This window comes from Manduca sexta, chromosome 12 (assembly GCF_014839805.1).
Source record: "Manduca sexta isolate Smith_Timp_Sample1 chromosome 12, JHU_Msex_v1.0, whole genome shotgun sequence".
NCBI classification, from domain to species: Eukaryota; Metazoa; Arthropoda; class Insecta; order Lepidoptera; family Sphingidae; genus Manduca; species Manduca sexta.
Window position 1 is genome coordinate 2596152 of NC_051126.1, and position 19481 is coordinate 2615632.

The 19481-nt window shown below is 36.3% G+C and overlaps 1 protein-coding gene across 2 annotated transcripts; it reads right to left on the reverse strand.

Annotated features, from left to right (window-relative positions):
- Positions 1-14793: 14793 nt before the first annotated feature.
- LOC115454930 lies at positions 14794-18751 on the reverse strand. 2 transcript variants are annotated; one of them, XM_037437896.1, is made up of 4 exons: positions 18591-18751; positions 17736-18120; positions 15734-15783; positions 14794-14860 (listed from the first exon to the last, which is right to left on the reverse strand). In XM_037437896.1, exons 1-4 carry the CDS (start codon positions 18616-18618, stop codon positions 14808-14810), a joined length of 516 nt encoding a protein of 171 aa, XP_037293793.1. In that variant the 5' UTR covers positions 18619-18751; the 3' UTR covers positions 14794-14807. The 2 variants fall into 2 exon arrangements, with proteins under 2 accessions (XP_037293793.1, XP_037293792.1); XM_037437895.1 differs by having other exon boundaries at positions 15725-15783; positions 18591-18750.
- Between the last annotated feature and the right edge of the window lie 730 nt (positions 18752-19481).

Here is a 19481-nt window from a genome sequence, read left to right on the forward strand (position 1 = left end):
CTCAAGTGACAAGTAAGTACAAAAAACATTTTATCGAGGGATCGGAATTTAAATAATTAAAAAACAAAACAAAATTTTACTAAAAAAAAAATGCGTCGCCAACATTCGGAATTTGGAAATGTTTTTTTTTTTATTGTTTTTGATGCTCGGAATTAGACTTCAGGCTGTCATGATGAAAATAGGTTCTCCTGCTTCCATGGAACTTTACATATCAAGCAAAACTATGCTTTATGAATAAATGCCGTTAATTCTCGTGTTCTGCAATTAAAATACAAAGCAAAACGATGCCTTATGAAAGAATGCCGTTACTTCTCGCGTTCTGCTAAAGAGAGGTTATTACCTTGACTGAGTCAACATAATGATACAAATTAATACGCCTATAAGGTGATTCAATGAAAGTGGCTTTTTGTCGAATTTGTTTCTTATGAATGTAACCGTAAATAATATTTTCCTAGAAGCCAAAACTGCAGACTAACGTGTTCTTGTACTTGTTAGTTTGCTAGTTTGGCTTCTGACTTCTTATGATCGAATACTATCCGTAGGGATTTGAATCATCGTAAAACCAGGATAAAATGGATTGAGGTGTACCTGCGACTCCGTTCGCGGTATAATCTGCACCAAGAAATATAAATAGAACTCAAGGAAGCCTCCTATTAGTGACATTTTCATAATAATATCTTACAATGAATGAATGATGACACAATTTACTATTCATTTTAAGCATATACAGCAAAATAAATATTATAAATATGAACTTTTGAAAATGAATGCTACAATAGCAGGGCTTAACTCTAAAAAGGGGTCTAAGATTCACCACATCAACCATTTTTAGCATGTATGTTCTATCCTATGATGTGATAGGAGATGAGCCTATAGAACAGCGGTCAAGCGGCAACCTTTTGGTAGGCAAGCGCCACAAGAGGGCAAAATCAACTAGAGGCGGGCCACACGTAAAACATTATACCTAGAAACCCTGCTTTAGATGCGCTTACTCTTAATTTAATACATTTATTTTGATGTTTAAGCCTTGTTACAAAACAATCATGGATTACAAACAGAACGTTCGCGGGTCGCGTGTTGCCGACCGCTGCTATAGCATATATATAATAATAATATCAGCCCTGTATTTTAGTCCACCACGTAGGCGTAGCACGGGTTGGTAGACTACACATACCCTCAAAATTCGGATAGATATCTTCTCAAGAATGCAGGTTTTCTCACGATTTTTTCCTACACTGTTAAATCAAGCGATAAATCTCAAAGAATACACACATAATTTAAAAAAAAGTCAGAGGTGCGAGCCCTTGAGTTTTGCACCTGAAAACAATCGTTTCGGCAGTCCGTTTCACACCCAACTAAGCTATCGCCCCTTAATAACTTCTTATTTAGATAATGACTTTTTAAAATATTTACTAAATGTTTTTCGATATTATCCCTACTCCATAAGATTTGATCAGATCTTATACCTAAGAAAAACAATATTTCAGCCCACGAATTTGCTACAGCATTGATTCACGACGTGGAGGGTCGAACAGGCCCCGGAACGGATTAAATCATTCGGAAAGCCGAGCGCAGTCCCGGTTTTTGCATGTTTTTGTAAGGGGAGCTTGGAAATTTCATCGGTTCACGCAACATTGACTTTTGGCAATAAATATGTATTCACTTTCTTAAGGTTTCGTAGGGTTGACGAAAACTACTAAGTTGCAAAGGCAAAGTTTGTTTACGAGGCATAATCTTTTCGATTACAGCATCGGTTGCAAAAGTTCTTTCGGTAATATTCTTTCTAGTATAGTATATTAACTTTGATTTGATCATCTTACACTAAATTTATTTCAGGAGAAACATATCACGAGTGTAAGGACTTGATATTTGTATTTTTATAAGTCGGTATACGCCGCAAAATTTACTGAGGAAAGATTACATTAAATTTACATTTACATAACATCAACATGTTATTGTATTGGTGTAAACTTATAAAACAAGTTACAATTGATATTTAGTTTAAACTATATATCACAGCACTCTATTAAAATATTTCCTCACGTAATAAAAAACACAACTGAAAAACGAACGTGGGAGCAAAATTACCAATTTCGTTTACTTGAACGGTATATATAATATTTATTCCACTTATTTAATTTTAAAAACCACACTAAAGAAGGAAGCATATCCTTCCAAATAAAAAAACAAGCAAATCAGTTAATAAATGACTGAGTTCTGAGGTAGTAAACATAAAAAAATATATGTCGAATTAAGCACCTAATTTTTTTATTCGTTTAATAAAACAAAGTCCCCAGCCACATCTGCTTGAACGCAATATCAAAAACTATTCAACGGATTTTGATGATTTAGTAGGGAAACAATTTGACACCCTGAGAAGGACATAGGACATACTGGGAACATATATCAGGACTTTGATCTCAGAAAACTAACACGCTATCACGTTAAATAAATAAAATAAACTGCACCCATAATTTTTAAGTTGTAAGAGCGCTTCGTCGTAGCGGCATTCTCGTCCATAACAAGACCTCGCTTCCATATTTGCAATATTCTTCACGTGGAGACACGTTCGCGTCGCGGTTTAATACCACTACGTTCTACTGGCAAACATTTTGAACTTAATGATATTAGGGGTTGCTTTTCAATAAAATATTTCCTGGTTACTCACGGAGTGTATATATATTTAGGAAGTTACGGGTGTGCGAAAATGTGCCCAAAGAAATTACATTTTAAAGGGTTTCTAGGTAGTTTTATGATTGCTGTCATATTAAAGGTATATATAAAGTACGTATGTATAAAAGTAATGGTCATATACAAGGTCTTTGAAAAATGTTGGAATCCTGTAATAGTCTTTCTTATGGTAAACACCACGGCCATGAGGAGTAAACTTTCACCTAAACTTTGAACCACAAAGTCGTTAAGTATCTATATGGTTATTAAAACCTTTGACTACTTCGGTGGTATAGTGGCATTAAGTACGCGCTACGTCTAAGATTATCGTGCTGAGGTGCTACGTTCGAATTCCAGGTGGGACCAAAAATATTGTGACTAGTTTTTCCACCTTAAATATACTCGGCAAAATACATTTTTTCTCCGGTCATGTCGGATTGCCGTTTCACCGGACTATGAGAGTGAAGGAACAGAGAGTGCACCTGTGTATTATGCATACACTTGTGCCCTATAATATGTCCTGCGTACCTGATTGATCACCCTTATTTCCTTCTATAATAAGAATCAATATATCCTTATATCAGTAAATAACATAAAGAACTCGCATCGCCCAAATTGATCCCATCTCAGATACGGTGCAAAAAGGAATCTCTGATGTACGATAACGGGCGAATCGCTTTCTATTAGTGTTCTCGTGTTTGTTATCTTTGTTAGTTCTGGGATTTTTTTATCATCTATCTATATATATTATAAAACAAAGTCCCCTTTTCTGTCTGTCTGTATCTTATCGATTTTCTCAAATTCTACTGAACGGATTTTTATGAAATTTGCTATGGAGATAGTTTAAGACCCTGGAGAGGTTATAGGCTACTTTCTGTTCCGGGAAAATATATCAAGGGCCTATTATCCTGGAAATCTCCTTAATGTGGGCGAAGCCCCGAGAAGAAGCTAGTACTAATATATTAGGTTGAAGAGTTTGTTTGAACTCGCTAATCTCAGGAACGATTAAACTGATTTTGAATCACTAATAGGAAGCTACATTACTCTTGAGTGCTGTAGGCTACTTTTCATCCCGGAAATCTTTAAGCGGGCAGAGTTACACGCAAAAGCTAGTCAGATATATAATTTATCTGTCAAATCATAACCTGACTGCTTTAATGGTATTTTGTAATACATTACCTTCGACTGTAGTTCTGAGAAGTTGGGTTACTATCGGGACGTGTAATGTAGTACCTATTGGGTTTACTTAGTATCAGCTCAAAGTCTAGAATATATGTCCCCTGGGGCAGATTCACCTCTAGCACGGGACGGAACACATGGCGAAAAGTGGATGCCTTGGTTGCATCTCTGCCTATCCCTTAGAGATAATGGTTTAAGTTTTGAATCCGGAACCTCCCAGTTTATAGCATAAATATGCCACTGTTAGACGATATATTTATTTAATTCTTTATTGTACACATGTACACGAGGAAAAGCGGCGATAGCCTAGTTGGTTGTAGAACGGACTGCCGAGACGAATGTCCGCAGGTTCAAAACCCAAAGGCACACACCTCTGACTTTTTTTAAATTATGTGTTTATTCTTTGTGAATTATCGCTTGCTTTAACGGTGAAGGAAAACATCTTGAGGAAACCTGTACACCTGATAAGTTCTCTATAGGTATTTCGAAGGTGTGTGAAGTCTACCAATCCGCACTAGGCCAGCGTGGTGGACTAAGGCCTAAACCCTCTCAGTAGTACAGGAGGCTCGTACCCAACAGTGGGTCAGTGTATAATACAAGGCTGATATTATATTTATATTATATACACGAGGAAAAAAACATCGTATATCCACTTATAGATAGAGTTCCATTGGCGGTCTTACTCGAGGCAATATCTTACAGGCAACCATATGCCATGGCCATTGAAAAGGAAAAAGAACATTAAAATTAAACTATTTTTCGGAATTTATTGCAGTTTTAATATTTCAGTTTTCTCCCGACGTTGTGAGCTGTGCGCTCATTCTGCGTAGATCGAACCACCAACAGCAAAAAATTTTAAAAGTTGTTTATTAGTAAAATGTAGGTAGATATTGTAACTTTGGCTTTGCGGATGAACAACAGTCTTCCCCGTGACCACAAAGGCTGCAAAGTCTTCGAAACGTCGGGAACAAACTAAAATATTAAAACCGTGATGAAATCCGAAAAATTAATAAAAGTTTAATGTCTAATATAAGAAATCATTAAGGTAAAAGAATATATACATATACTATAATACTTTATATCTTTTTAATGTATTGCTATGAGTATAACAAACGTAGGGAGTGTAATCCTTATCTATTTCATTTTCGAAAACCGTTGACCAAACATAAATATACGGTGAAACGGGTTACGTCCGGTCAAGATCGTGGAAACGTGGATTGGCCGTAAAATTAACAGATTCCGATCTAATCGTAATAGGATCGGCTTTGGTATAGTTTACTTTGAGGATTTTCGGCGGATATTTTTAACTGTGAGTGATTGGATTGTGAGTGAAAATTTATGCTATTTTACAAAGAGTTTATTTATTTATTTATAACTGACTAGTCTTTACATATGAGCTTATATCTTATAGTCTTCACACAAGGCAAGCCTGTATCGTGAAGACCATATAAAACCATATAAAGTTCTAAGACCATATAGAGCGGGTATTGGTAAGAAGGTCATACAAAAATTTTGTGCTTATGCGATGGTTACACAATCTACCGTAAAATAGCGAACCGAAGTAAAATAGTTCATATTTTTTCAATATCGTTATTTGCACGTTTTTAATGCGCGTATTGGCATATTTTTTGGAAATATGTTATTTTTTTTATTAATTTCTAAGGGTGCTATGACAGCTTGTCACACGGATATTTCAAATAAGACAGCGACTTATTAGCAATTGGTAATAACTTTTGTTGCATAAATTTGGTGCTGATGTTCGGTTTATAATCTATACTGTTTAATGTCTCTGGTATTTTAATAGCAATTTGCTTGTCTGTTAAGTATTACGATTGCCGATAGTAGTAACACCGCTTGAGTTTTGAATTAAATGCTTGCTTAGTAAAAATGCGACGATAGCCTAGTTGGTTGTGGAACGGTCTGCCGAGACGAATATCCGCAGGTTCAAATCCCACGGGCACACACCTCTGACTTTTCTAAAAAAAAAAATATGTGTGTATTCTTTGTGAATTATCGCTTGCTTTAACGGTGAAGGAAAACATCGTGAGGAAACCTGCATACCTGAGAAGTTCTCTATAGGAATTTCGAGGGTGTGTGAAGTCTACCAATCTGCACTAGGCCAGCGTGGTGGATTAAGGCCTAATCCCTCTCAGTAGTAGAGGAGGCCCGTGCTCAGCAGTGGGCAAGTATATAATACAGGGCTGATATTATTATTATTATTAGTAAAAATGAAATTATTCGTTGCGTTATTCATCACGTAGGCGAACATTGTTGCACTTGTGATAAGTCAAGATGAGAATATCTAATTATTAATCAAAATATTTAATTATCTAACTAGTACTGCAATTAGAGTGTTAACAGTTACAATATTTCTGAAGCATTCTTCGGAAATATTAGATGTTAAAGCGCAATTAGAGTGTTAACAGTTAAAATAGTTCTGAAGTATTTTTTAGAAATATTAGATGTTAACCGCTTAATGACAATGAATTAAATCATACAGGAAACTAATTGGTATTCTATTACGTTAGGCGCATGATAAGTGCAATAAAGTTATACTTTTTTTCAGCCAAAATTATAGACACGTTCATGGACGTTATCTTAATTTAAAAATCACGGAGATTCAAACTTTTATTAAAATATTTTATAGTAAAAATCTACTATAGTGAAATGCTTGTAAATCTTTTATCTATTGTTTGCAATAATAATAATAATATCAGCCCTGTATTATATACTTGCCCACTGCTGAGCACGGGCCTCCTCTACTACTGAGAGGGATTAGGCCTTAGTCCACCACGCTGGCCTAGTGCGGATTGGTAGACTTCACACACCTTCGAAATTCCTATAGAGAACTTCTCAGATGGGCAGGTTTCCTCACGATGTTTTCCTTCACCGTTAAAGCGAACGATAAATTCACAAAGAATACACACATGATTTTTTAGAAAAGTCAGAGGTGTGTGCCCTTGGGATTTGAACCTGCGGACATTCGCCTCGGCAGTCCGTTCCACACCCAACTAGGCTATCGTCGCTTAATACTGTTTGCAAATATTATTTAAATTTACAGCAACATTTTTCAATTATATTATAAGAAAAAAAATGCTGTGGCAATAATATTGTTTGCCAATCCAGTATTCACATTATCCCGCGAATCATTCAACTAAGATTGATAACTCTCTTCAAATTCCCGCTGGGTGCGATTTGCGCCTAGCACACTTCAATTTTTTTCTAATTTCTTTTTTCACAATCAAAAAAGAACCCTAATCGAACGCAATAAAGTTCATTGTCGCACTACACGAGATTTCCTGCGTGCTAGCCAGCAATATAGGAAAAATTGGGGGTCGTTTTAAAAGAATGATGGGACATTTTTTCTTTCAAACTATTTTTTTTTATTTCTATACCTGAATGTGTCCTTTGTACTCGTGCGTTCGTTGGCTATATATATTCAGTTGCAGCGACTTTTTCGTAGCTAGTTTAATGAAGAAAAAATACCTTTTAAAATTGTACTACTATATCCGGTTCTAACAGGCCGGCATAATTGTGTCAACTGCTGAGGGGTAATCAACTCTCGTCAGTCGACACTCTATTGGACCCCACTCCACTTACCATCAGGTGCAGTGGGATCAAATACTGTGCACGTATAAAAAATACTATTTTATCGAAGTCTCTTGTCACTCACTTGTTCACGCCTTTTACCCCCAAAGAATAAGCAGAGGCGTATAAATTGTAATATTGTGTCACGTTGTGATATTTTGACTGACCTGGGCATTGAACTCAGGACCTACACCATTCACAGCTCAAATACACTACTACAAGAACACTGAAATAATACATAGATAATTTCAGTGTTCCACCACCACCATCACGCTTTACTGCTTTTTCAAGAGGACGCAGAAGTGTAACAAAGCCTCATTGCGCCAGCTATGTTGATCCCATGTAATAAGGGACAGGCCTATTGCCATTTATCAGACATATTCCCCGATTTCAGGCTGATACTGAGAAGAATAACCCCATACCACTGCTCAACTCGGCATTCGAACCCAGAATCTCAGAGATACCAAATGCAATAGAACTCCGCCATCGAGGTTTAGAAGGTAGCAACGTCATTAATGATGTATTCTGAAATATATATACCAGGATGTATTGTATTGACAAGTCCACAATCTAAACAAGAAACACAAACTATAATGACAAAGATGAGAACTAGTGAGGCTATTTAGAATACTAACTAAGAAGATATGGGATTCAGCAATTTTATTTAAAATATGACCAGCGGCATCTAATGTAAAGATATCGAGCTGCAATAAGAAATGCACAGAGCGCCCGCTGTGTATCGGAAATTAACTAAGATCGTGGGAAGCAATTCGAGGTGTCCCAGTTCTGTTATCAACTGATTGTCTGGTGCGAGGGAAGAGCGGGGTAGACTAGGGTTTCGAAAGTACAATACCGATAATTAACCTTATTATCAGTCACAACTAAGATGGAGATAATGGATCATCATTGAGCCGAGAAACTTATTTGTGGTCAGCATAACTGTGTCAACCGTCCAGGGATGATTACCTCTAGCTGGTCGACATGATTTGGGCTACTCTTACATCAGTTGCAATGAGACCTTTTTGCTGTATTGTCGACAAAAAAGGATCGCCAATAAATGAGGCATAACTTTCACCAACAAGACGATATTCAGTCTTCCATCACTTGCTCCGATTTTGCTGTTAACTAGTGCGGCGACGGTGTAGTTAGATAACAATGCACTCGGCCGCAGTTCTGATTACATCTCCAGATACAGTTTCGATGCTAACTTACTGAAATCGAATTGCAATACCGGTATTATGTTAACTTGTTCTAGAAGGAACGTGTTACTAAAACTTACCATGCATAATATTTCATAATTTCTTGTACTTGTAATGAAACACCTTATTATGTGTTAATGGAGGGATAGGGGTCAACTTATATTGGTCATTATAAAAAAGATAACATGGTCCTTGCATTAATTTTTTTACACATAATAATATCCATTATTCCGTCTAGTTCTGTATTCACGAATCTACGCAATTCATTTAGGTCTTACTTATCAGCTATGGCCTTAGAAGTCAGCAGTATTTTTATGCTGATATTTATATGAAATATATGGATATCGGTCACCACGCCAGCGTGGTGGACTAAGGCCTAATCCCTCTCGGTAGTAAAGAAGTTCCGTGCCCAGCAGTGGGATAGTATTTAAAACAAGGCTGATATTATAATATACCTATATATCACAGATTTTATTCTTAAACTGCTACTGCTATTATATGCGCAATATATCAGAGCTTAAACGGTGAATCTACTATAAATTGAGTTCATTAAACCAACTCGCTCTAGTTTGTACAAAGAAAAGCCACGCTGCTATTTTACAGGGCAGCGTTTGTTTCACGTTTAGCTTTGTCTTTCTAAATATACTAATAACTTTCCCGGCCTCACACCCGCCACGACAGCTCCTGTAAGCCAGGATCAGCAGTGGCACGCATTTTATGACACCGAGCGATGAAGCTCTGCGAGTCTTGAGGAACATCAACTTTATCCCGCAATGAAATTAATCAAATAGAAAGATAGGGAGAGTTGTAATGGTAAGTGTCCACATCCCTCCATATGAAGGCGGGAGACAAAATAATGAACGGAGGCATTTTAACTTCAAGGATGTTTTTGACTAGAAAAGCCAGTTGTAATGCACCATGGATAAAAATTAAAGGAAAGAGTTTGATGGTCCTTGAGTTCCGTATAGTGACAACTGTACACAAAGTGGCCTACGTATATTTTTCGCGTTTCGGGAACAGCCTGTGTATATTCGGATCAAACATGCCAGCGTAATGGTATCCAACTGGCGAGGAATGAACATCTTTCCTTAGTTAACACTACCTGGTATTACCTTCACTTACCATCAGGTGCAGTTGGATCACTTTCCCGTGCCACATATAAAACAAAAACATTTTATATTTCTACCACAGAAGTATGCTATATGGTCTCATGTCCGAGCGTAATGAGACCGAGAGATAACACTATTTTAGTTTGAAGCAAATTGAAGATATCGTAATTATTATTATGAGACTTAAATTCTAAGGTATTAGAGTCACGAACGTTCAGCAATTGCTTTTTGTCAAATATACAGTAATGATCAATGGTTCTAATGATAAAGAATTTCCCATATTTTTCTCCTTCCATAAACTTTATCAATAAACCACAAAACTACCAACCATAAATACTAAAACCTTAAAAACAAATTCCAAAGAGCTTTCGCAAGCTCGCAGCCGGAAGCACGCCACGGCGGAACGGCAAGTCAAGACGGTATCGCCTCATCAAACGCGGAGTTTCAACCACTGGTCGATTAAAACAAAAATTGATTTACTAGGTTACGGGTCCATGAACTTTAAACAAAGTCTGGGAAAGCTGGTTCCTCTAATGATACACTAAAGCTTTGACTAATAGGTCAAATTATGTTGGACATTGGATACACTATTAATCGATTATTAATGATGACTATACGTATGATATGATGAGATAGCGGTTAATTTTGAACCGTATACCGGTGTTAGTAGTTTTTCATTGTTTTAGTGAGATCAGCCGGCAAAATACTGGCGATCGTCGAAGGGAAAACGTATCTCGTTCGGAATTAAAGTATTTCTTTGATGTTACGTTTATTTACTTATTTCATAAAAGTTTAAAGTAATATTCATTTAAATACCTTAATAATTATTTAACCTCACTTAACCGCTCCCATATAAACATTATAAGATATTTTCGTTAATCCAAACGAGACCAAAACGTGATCGCGAAAGAAAATTTCGTCAGTGGAATTGTTTCAGTTTCGGTAAACGTAACGAACGGAAAAAAGCCGTAAAAACAACGAACGAGTGGACGAAACAAAGCTGGACCCAATCAGGATCAGACCTTATTTACTGAGTCCGCTCTAATTGATACAGGGCCGGACGACGGGGGAAAAGGTCCCAATGTACGGCCACAGGAGACGCGAAATGTGAAAAAATATTTAAGTGAGAAAGGTATAATATATATGTGACTTTGTTTCTAGGTAGATACATGATGGTGGTAGAATATTTGTAGCAGCCTGAATAGCTACCACCGAACATCAGGTAAAAACCCCATAGTAGCCCACATAAGTACCACATAAATTTGTCGCGTTCCAGCATCAACAATGTGTATATCAAGTTTTAATTAGTGTGGGATCATTCCGTACTGGCAATGGGTAATCGTATCTTGTTCTTCAATATTATTTGGATTATCCTTTACTTACCATCAAGTTCAGTGGGGTCTTGTTATTTCATATAAAGATTTACGTATGAGTAACAATAAGATTACCACCGTGTACTATTTTGAGACAGACCACTCAGGTAAGGCACTATGATATTAAGCAGCATCTGTCTCACCTACTTTTATGGTTTGCAATATGGTAACCACCATAAAAAACATATGTAGCTCACAAAATTAGATATTCTTACTATTTAACAGCTGAACAACAATTTTGACTAATATAATATTCAAACTACAATTCACCAAGCAAACTTCAAAATAACGAAAAAGGGAGAAGACGTTGAAATGCAAATCGGAGCGGTCAAACATAACACTCTGGACTCGACTTGGACAAACTGTTTAACGAAACAAACTTTGCCGAGCGTCAATATTGAATGAGCCAGTTTCAAGAAATGGTTGTTGCGTTTGATGTTTAAACGCTTCTCGTGTTTCCTGTCTTAGCTTCTTTTGAATACTCGGCTATTTTTTATTTGTTCCGTATAGTGTAGATATTGGTTGTTATTAAATAAAACATGTAATAGTAATTTACGTAAACTAGTTTTTTTTATTTATATTGGGTGCCAGTATTTTTTGAAAACAACGTATTATAAATTTTATTAAATTAAATATCTGTTACATTAAAAATAAACACTATTTTTTGGTGCGCTTGATATTGTATATAAAATAGTGTTACGTTCTTAAGCTGTATTTGTTCTAGCTTTTGTTTTTTAGTAGACATTAATGATATCCATCTTAACATGTGGAATGGCTTAGGTCTTAACCAAAGAACTACCATTAGCTTCTACTGCTTCCGTACTTAGTAGTAATTACATTTATAATACTATCTTCATCTAAGAATTTATTCCTTAGCGTTTCTTTAATAGTAAGTTTTGCTGCAAGGACTTGAAATTGATTCTTATCTTTAAAATATTTGTCTAATCTTGTTTTAATCTACCATTAGGTGCGAAAGCATAAGAGTGACATTCTACTTGGACTAAAAGTCTTACGTGATAAATGTTATAGGTTCGAATCCGCAAGGCGAGCACAAACACTGGCTGGTCGATATTTTTTTTTAAAATCATCGCTCGCTGTAACACCAAAAATTGATGGATTGGATTAAAAAATTCAAAGGCGAGTGGATTCCAAAATGGATTATACCAACATGGTTGGCAAAAAGCCTAACCACTAAATTTAAATAGGCGGTCTGTGACCAACATTTGGATAACAGGTATATTATGTAATAAAACGACCAGTATAACTTGACCCCCACCCTCCCAAAATCAATACACACGCGTGTTTCCTAGCCAAACGGTGACATTACAGTTCGTTAGATCGTATCATAACTATATCAATGCACGTATGTCATTCGATCCTACGCTCGCTTTGTTTGTTAACAAACTTGTGACCGATTCGTGTCGGCTGGACGGGACTTAATACGTTTTTAGATTGAGTTTCGGTAGCTTCAGTTTTTTAGTTTTAGTTTTTTGGAAGGATGACGAGATTGGTTGAGATATTCTGGAAATAGGGTCTTAATAAGAGTGGGAAAGGGAACTCTTTCTCTTTATCTTTATATTAATGTATCGTATTCATTTCATAGTAGGTGATAAACACCGTCCAAGATTTTCTTGTTTAAAATCTAGCAAAGTCTCGTTGCTTTTGGTAATTAATTATATTCTATTTTATGACCTTTAGAGGTAACTAAACTTCTTTCAGACATTTATAATGCTTTGTCGTGTGATTGCAGTTCAACTAGAATATACACATTTAAGGCGATACCTCAAGGTCCATTTTCATACATTTTGTTTCGGCTTTAATCTGGGTAACTAAACAAGTATTGGCAAGTAAAGAATTTTAATTCACGTCTAGTTAGTGATTAGTTCTCGCAGTTGAAAGAAAAATGTAAAAATAATTAATAATCATGGATATTTCTGCCTTTAAAATTTCGTCATATTAAATTTTAAAGGCCGAAATATCCATGATTATTAATTATTTTTACGTTTTTCTTCAACTGCGAGAACTAATCACTAACTAGACGTGAATTTAAATTCTTTACTTGCCAATACTTGTTTAGTTACCCAGATTAAAGCCGAAACAAAATGTATGAAAATGGACCTTGAGGTATCGCCTTAAGAGCAATACATTCAAAAATATGCCAATACCAACCAATTAATTTGGAAATACACGGTTCTGCAGAAACAATAGAGTTAAAACGTCTTTTCATTACGTAACATATACTATTACCACTAACGAACCAAAATCCTGCATCCGTGATTGATTTTACAATGGCCTGAATGCATATTGCATATTCTCATGTCATGCAGGACAGGTGAAACATGAGCAAATGTCTGAATGCGTATGCTTCCTTACTGAATTTGAGGCGGTCTTCTTCGAAAAGAATATAGTTTTCGGAGAATATACGGTTTGATTTGTTATGTCTTAAATAACTTAAATGTTTCTATTATGGAAAACATAGAGGAAACGTAAACCTAAGTCCACCAAAAGAATTTCGAACGTTTGTGAAATCTACCAGCCTGTATAAGGCCAGCGTGGTGGACTGAGGACTAAATCTTCTTAGTAGTAGAGGAGACAGAGGATGAAAATACAGGATTGATATTATTTTTCCCTAACATATTTCCCCACTTGTTTGTTGTCGCGGAACCTTAGTACCAATCCTTTAAATATTTTCACTATATACTTTATTGATGCATTCATCTGTTCATTTAAGAAGAGAGGCAGGTAGGAAGGCACTATCAATTCGATTAAGTGTTTTGTGAATTGGAATCCGGAACAAGTCCATTTTTACTGTACATAACTGTCTATAGCAAACATTACAAAATATAAACTTGAACAGCCGAAAATGTGGGTTACAAGTTTTACTGAAACTTTTCTCATCAAGTTATGCCACAAGAACGCTCAGGATTCAAACTCCATGGGACAATAAAACGCCCTGTCAAACAATACAATGACCCAACCACTAAGCCATCAAAGGCACAAAATAAATACCCTTTATTTCAACTAAAACGGAGCCCAACATTTCAACCCACCGCAAAGGTAACAACACAAATAAATCCCGGTGACGTAACAATCCCGTAATAGTGAATCCCGGACGCCGCTAATTGAATTAGCGACTGTGATCCCGGGTTCGCGGGATTGTCGGCTGACCCGGCTGTCTATTTACCTGACTCTATAAACTACCTGCACGATACGGAATGTTTTTTTACGTGTGCGGTGTTTATATTAATTTATTTCAGGGGACAATATTTATCTTTATTTTTCTTTAATGGAGATTAAAAGGCAGTTTCTTGGCTTATTAATATAAAGTTGTTTGTTTGGAAAGAAAATGTGGCAATATTATTTGAATTGGAGGATGATTATTGGTAGGTTTCTCGTACCGAACAGTCAGCTTAAGTAGCATCGTTTTGTATATTTCACAAACAAAGAAGCATTGTTGTATAGAAGTTTAAGATATTATAGTCTGTATTATATAGTAGTAAATGATTCAAAATCTTTTGTCCTAGGACGACGAACACGGTACAGTATGATATAATTATGAAATTCGAACTTCAGACAACACGAGCTTGTCTAATGTAATTGAAACAAGATCGTCGAAATTCTGCTTACCCTTTAGAGAAGAAAGCTTGAACCCAATTTAAAATAAAACACTATCAGTATTTTCTATTTTTTTAATAACTATCCGAATCGTAAACGTATCTGTGACGCGGCGGCGCGGTACGATCTGAAACAAAGGGATTTTGTCACACTGTAGAACAATACTATGTCAATATAAAAAGCCATAAAAATGAATTATTTGATGGACACGAGTTTTGATTTTGATCTCAGTTTATACTGCTTTGTTACTGACATATGACTGCAAAAATTCAAAAATAAAGGCAGGTAAATATTTGCGAGAGGGTAGCAAAAGCTATTGTTAGAGGTTGTTATTTTTGGACTAGACTGGTCTTATCAGTTCGCCTTCTGATACTAGAGACGGTATATGGACTGTAAGTGATTCTGGGTTTGGTATCTATGGCGTGTTGGACACGATTTAAGATTAAATCCCCAGAAGAGATTCACGAAAGTAGCGGCCGGTAGTAAAGACTAATCAAAATTCTTACAGAAGAGTGATAAACGGAACTTGTTAAAGTGACATGAGAGGTAGGGCCGTGGGTGCAAGAGGTCCACCCGAGTGGAGGGACCAGCGTGGCGTAAGCCGATCGCTCGTTATGAATAAGTTTGCCGGAAAAAAGGACTCCCTAATATTTTTTCTAAATCCTGAAATCTAAAGAAAAGGAAATTTTTATATAAGCAAGAGGGACATAGGCGGATTTTCACGTTGCATTATAGTTAATATGATCCTAATAAGAGCAGATGAGAAAAGATTCCTAAAACATTTTCTTAATGCTACTGCAATTCGAACGAATAAGTCGCTTATTAAACGCTACATCATCATCATCAGCCACATAAAACCCACTTCTAAACATAGGCTTCCCTTAAAGATTTTCAAACAGACGTGTCGAACGCGGCCTGCATCCAGCTTGTTCTTATTACTTCCTTCAAACAGTAGATACTAGAACTTTTAGTACAAAAACTCATAGCATACCATCCATACCCTGAATTCTCAAAACAGGTCGTTTATATCGATGAGGTTGCTGCCCCAGTCTGCAATAACACAAAAATACTATATAATGTTTATTTAAGTACAGTTCTAGTGACCCAGTTCGGAATAACACTTCACAAAGGTACAGTAAATTAGTTATCAACCGACCCCAATGTTAGTTCAATCACGCGTTCCATAACAATTGAATCATAATGACCTGAAAGAACTAATTCTTATTACGATGAACTAAGTAAATCAATTTCTTAAAAATACATTACTGAATGAAAGTGACATCTTTAATTTAGTTCATTATCTATCGATATAAATTGAGAAATATTGCCAATCGCTATCTTTGGATTGATAAATCAATTTAAATATCAATGTTGTAAGCGCGGGAACTCAGCGCGAAAATCGTGCCGCGAAGGCAATACAACTACGCCTCCGAGACAGTCAAAGTTCGTTTATAATACACTAGCTTTTGCTCGCGGCTCCGCCCGCGTTATAAAGTTATTCAGGCTAAAGTTTTCCGTTATAAAAATAGTAGTTTCCCGGGAGCCTATGTTCTTCCCAGGGTCTCAAACTGTCTTCATACCAAATTTCATCTTAATACGTTAGATAGTTTTTGAGTTTAACACGTTAAGGCAGACAGATGCAGCGGGGGACTTTTGTTATATTATTTAGAACTTTTTAAGTGAAACAATCCCGTCATACATCATTGTTGCATAACTTTAACCGTTTACGCAGCGCAGGCAACGGAAGCTCTCAAAACTCATAATTTTCCCCGTTTTTGCAACATGTTTCATTACTGCTCCGCTCCTATTGGTCATAGCATGATGATATATAGCCTATAGCACTCCAGGAACAAAGGGCTATCCAACACAAAAAGATTTTTTCAGTTCAAACCGGTAGTTCCTGAGATTAGCCATTACTGCTCCGCTCCTATTGGTCATAGCGTGATGATATATAGCTTATAGCGGTCCACAAATAAAGGGCTATCCAACACAAAACGAATTTTTCAGTTGAAACCGGTAGTTCCTGAGATTAGCCATTACTGCTCCGCTCCTATTGGTCATAGCGTTAAGATATATAACTATGAGCACTCCACAAACAAAGGACTATTCAACACAAAAATATTTTTTCAGTTCGAATCGGTAGTTCCTGAGATTAGCCATTACTGCTCCGCTCCTATTGAATATAGCGTGATAATATATAGCCTATAGCTCTCCACGAACAAAGGGCTATCCAACGCAAAAATAATTTTTCAGTTTGGACCGGTAGTTCCTGAGATTAGCCATTACTGCTCCGCTCCTATTGGTCATAGCGTGATGACATATAGCCTATAGCACTCCACAAATAAAGGGCTATCCAACACAAAACGAATTTTTCAGTTGAAACCGGTAGTTCTTGAGATTAGCCATTACTGCTCCGCTCCTATTGGGTATAGCTTGATGATATATAGCCTATAGCACTCCACGAATAAAGGGCTATCCAACGCAAAAAGAATTTTTCAGTTTGGACCGGTAGTTCCTGAGATTAGCCATTACTGCCCCGCTCCTATTGGGTATAGCGTGATGATATATAGCCTATAGCACTCCACGAACAAAGGGCTATCCAACACAAAAAGATTTTTTCAGTTTGGACCGGTAGTTCCTGAGATTAGCCATTACTGCCCCGCTCCTATTGGGTATAGCGTGATGATATATAGCCTATAGCACTCCACGAACAAAGGGCTATCCAACGCAAAAAGAATTTTTCAGTTTGGACCGGTAGTTCCTGAGATTAGCGCGTTCAAACAAACAAACAAACAAACAAACAAACTCTTCAGCTTTATATAATAGTATAGATAAATAAGGCTTAATTATAACTTAGCAACACAATACATCCATATTACACAATAATTAATAACTAATAAACAAGCTACAGACTTATTAAGATAATTAGGCGCTGTAGTTCTGCTATTTTGATTACACTGTACTATTAATTAAGCAATACTTTGTTTACCTTGTATACTCACATTTCGTATACATCCTTTAGATTAATATTGATCGGAACGCTGGCATTTTCATCAATTTTATGCTCGTTATCGTCTTCTTCAGAAATTGTAGTATCACTTATGACATATACATGAGGTTGATTATTCTTCGCGCTTCCTTTCAAAGGTTTCAGTTTATTTAATATACCATCAATAACATTTAAAACTTTCTCACTCTTAACTCGGTCTACGCTTGGTTTTTGCTGCTTTTCTTTTTTAATTTTGAACAATTTCGGGATTATAGAATCTGCTTTTTCATTTGAATTTGAGAGGTGATCTATGTTCACTTCATCATCGTCATTTAATCGTATTTGGTACACTTCTAGTTTCGGTTTATATTGAGCTTTAGACACAGCGAGGAAGAGTACTGTAAAATGCACAATATTAATAAATACAATGACTGGTGATAAGTCTCTCATATGTAAGAGTCCGCCTAGGTAGGTAACACTGCAATGTATATTTCTGCCGCCAAGCAGCAGTGCGTATTTGCTGTTGTGTTCCGGTTTGAAGAACATTGTAGCCAGTGTAACTACTGGACTTAATAAGACTTAACATCTCTTGTCTAAGGATGGTCAGCGCAGTGGAATACTAAACAATACTTTGTAATTCAAGGTGTTGGATGAAGCTTCTACTGTTTATGGGCGATGGTATCGCTTGCCATCAGGCGAACGGCAAGCCCGTCTCGTCATTCAATGCAATAAAAAACCATTGCTTATTGATTTTGCAATTTAAATAAGGTTATACAATCTCTTGTTAAAATCGCTTAGTTAATGGCATCGTAGTTTCAAAACGACTGCAGTATTTCATTTTACTAATAACTCAATCATGCGTACTTACTGAAAGCAAATAAAAATGTTATTTTCATGATTTCCTCGTAAACAAACCAGATTTTTTACCTAAAATATTACAAATGTACTGAATTTCATTTCGTTTTATGCTTGTTTTATGGGTACACTCACTTTTATCTATAGTATGAAAATTGCTAAATCGTAAATTGGAAATTTCATTTGCTTTATAGCTTTTGACTGTAAGAACTATTATGGCTTGATTTTATTTCATTTTTTATCACTTTCATGGTATAATTTGTGTGACAAATCAATTTCAGTTCGTCTAATGATTTTATTTGAATGTTTTTCTGTTTAAAATAGAAGAGAAGTCAACAATAGAATTGCCGATTTTGTTATTCGGCCTGCGGGTAGTAAATTATAAGGGACCATTTTGTTTACAAACAATGTAATAAAGAAGTTATTGGTGTTGTAAAAATAGATATCATCGGTAGACATATTATATGGTAATTTGAACAGCTTATTATAGTAGAATTATTGTATTATTATAATAATAATAATAAAAATAATAATATCAGTCCTGTATTATATACTTGCCCACTGCTGAGCACGGGCCTCCTCTACTACTGAGAGGGATTAGGCCTTAGTCCACCACGCTGGCTTAGTGCGGATTGGTAGACTTCACACACCTTCGAAATTCCTATAGAGAACTTCTCAGATGTGCAGGTTTCCTCACGATGTTTTCCTTCACCGTTAAAGCGAACGATAAATTCACAAAGAATACACACATGATTTTAGAAAAGTCAGAAGTGTGTGCCCTTGGGATTTGAACCCGCGGACATTCGACTTGGCAGTCCGTTCCACACCCAACTAGGCTATCGCCGCTTGTATTATTATATTCGAAGGTTTTTTTTAATAGGTGCACGGCAAAGTGACCTCTATG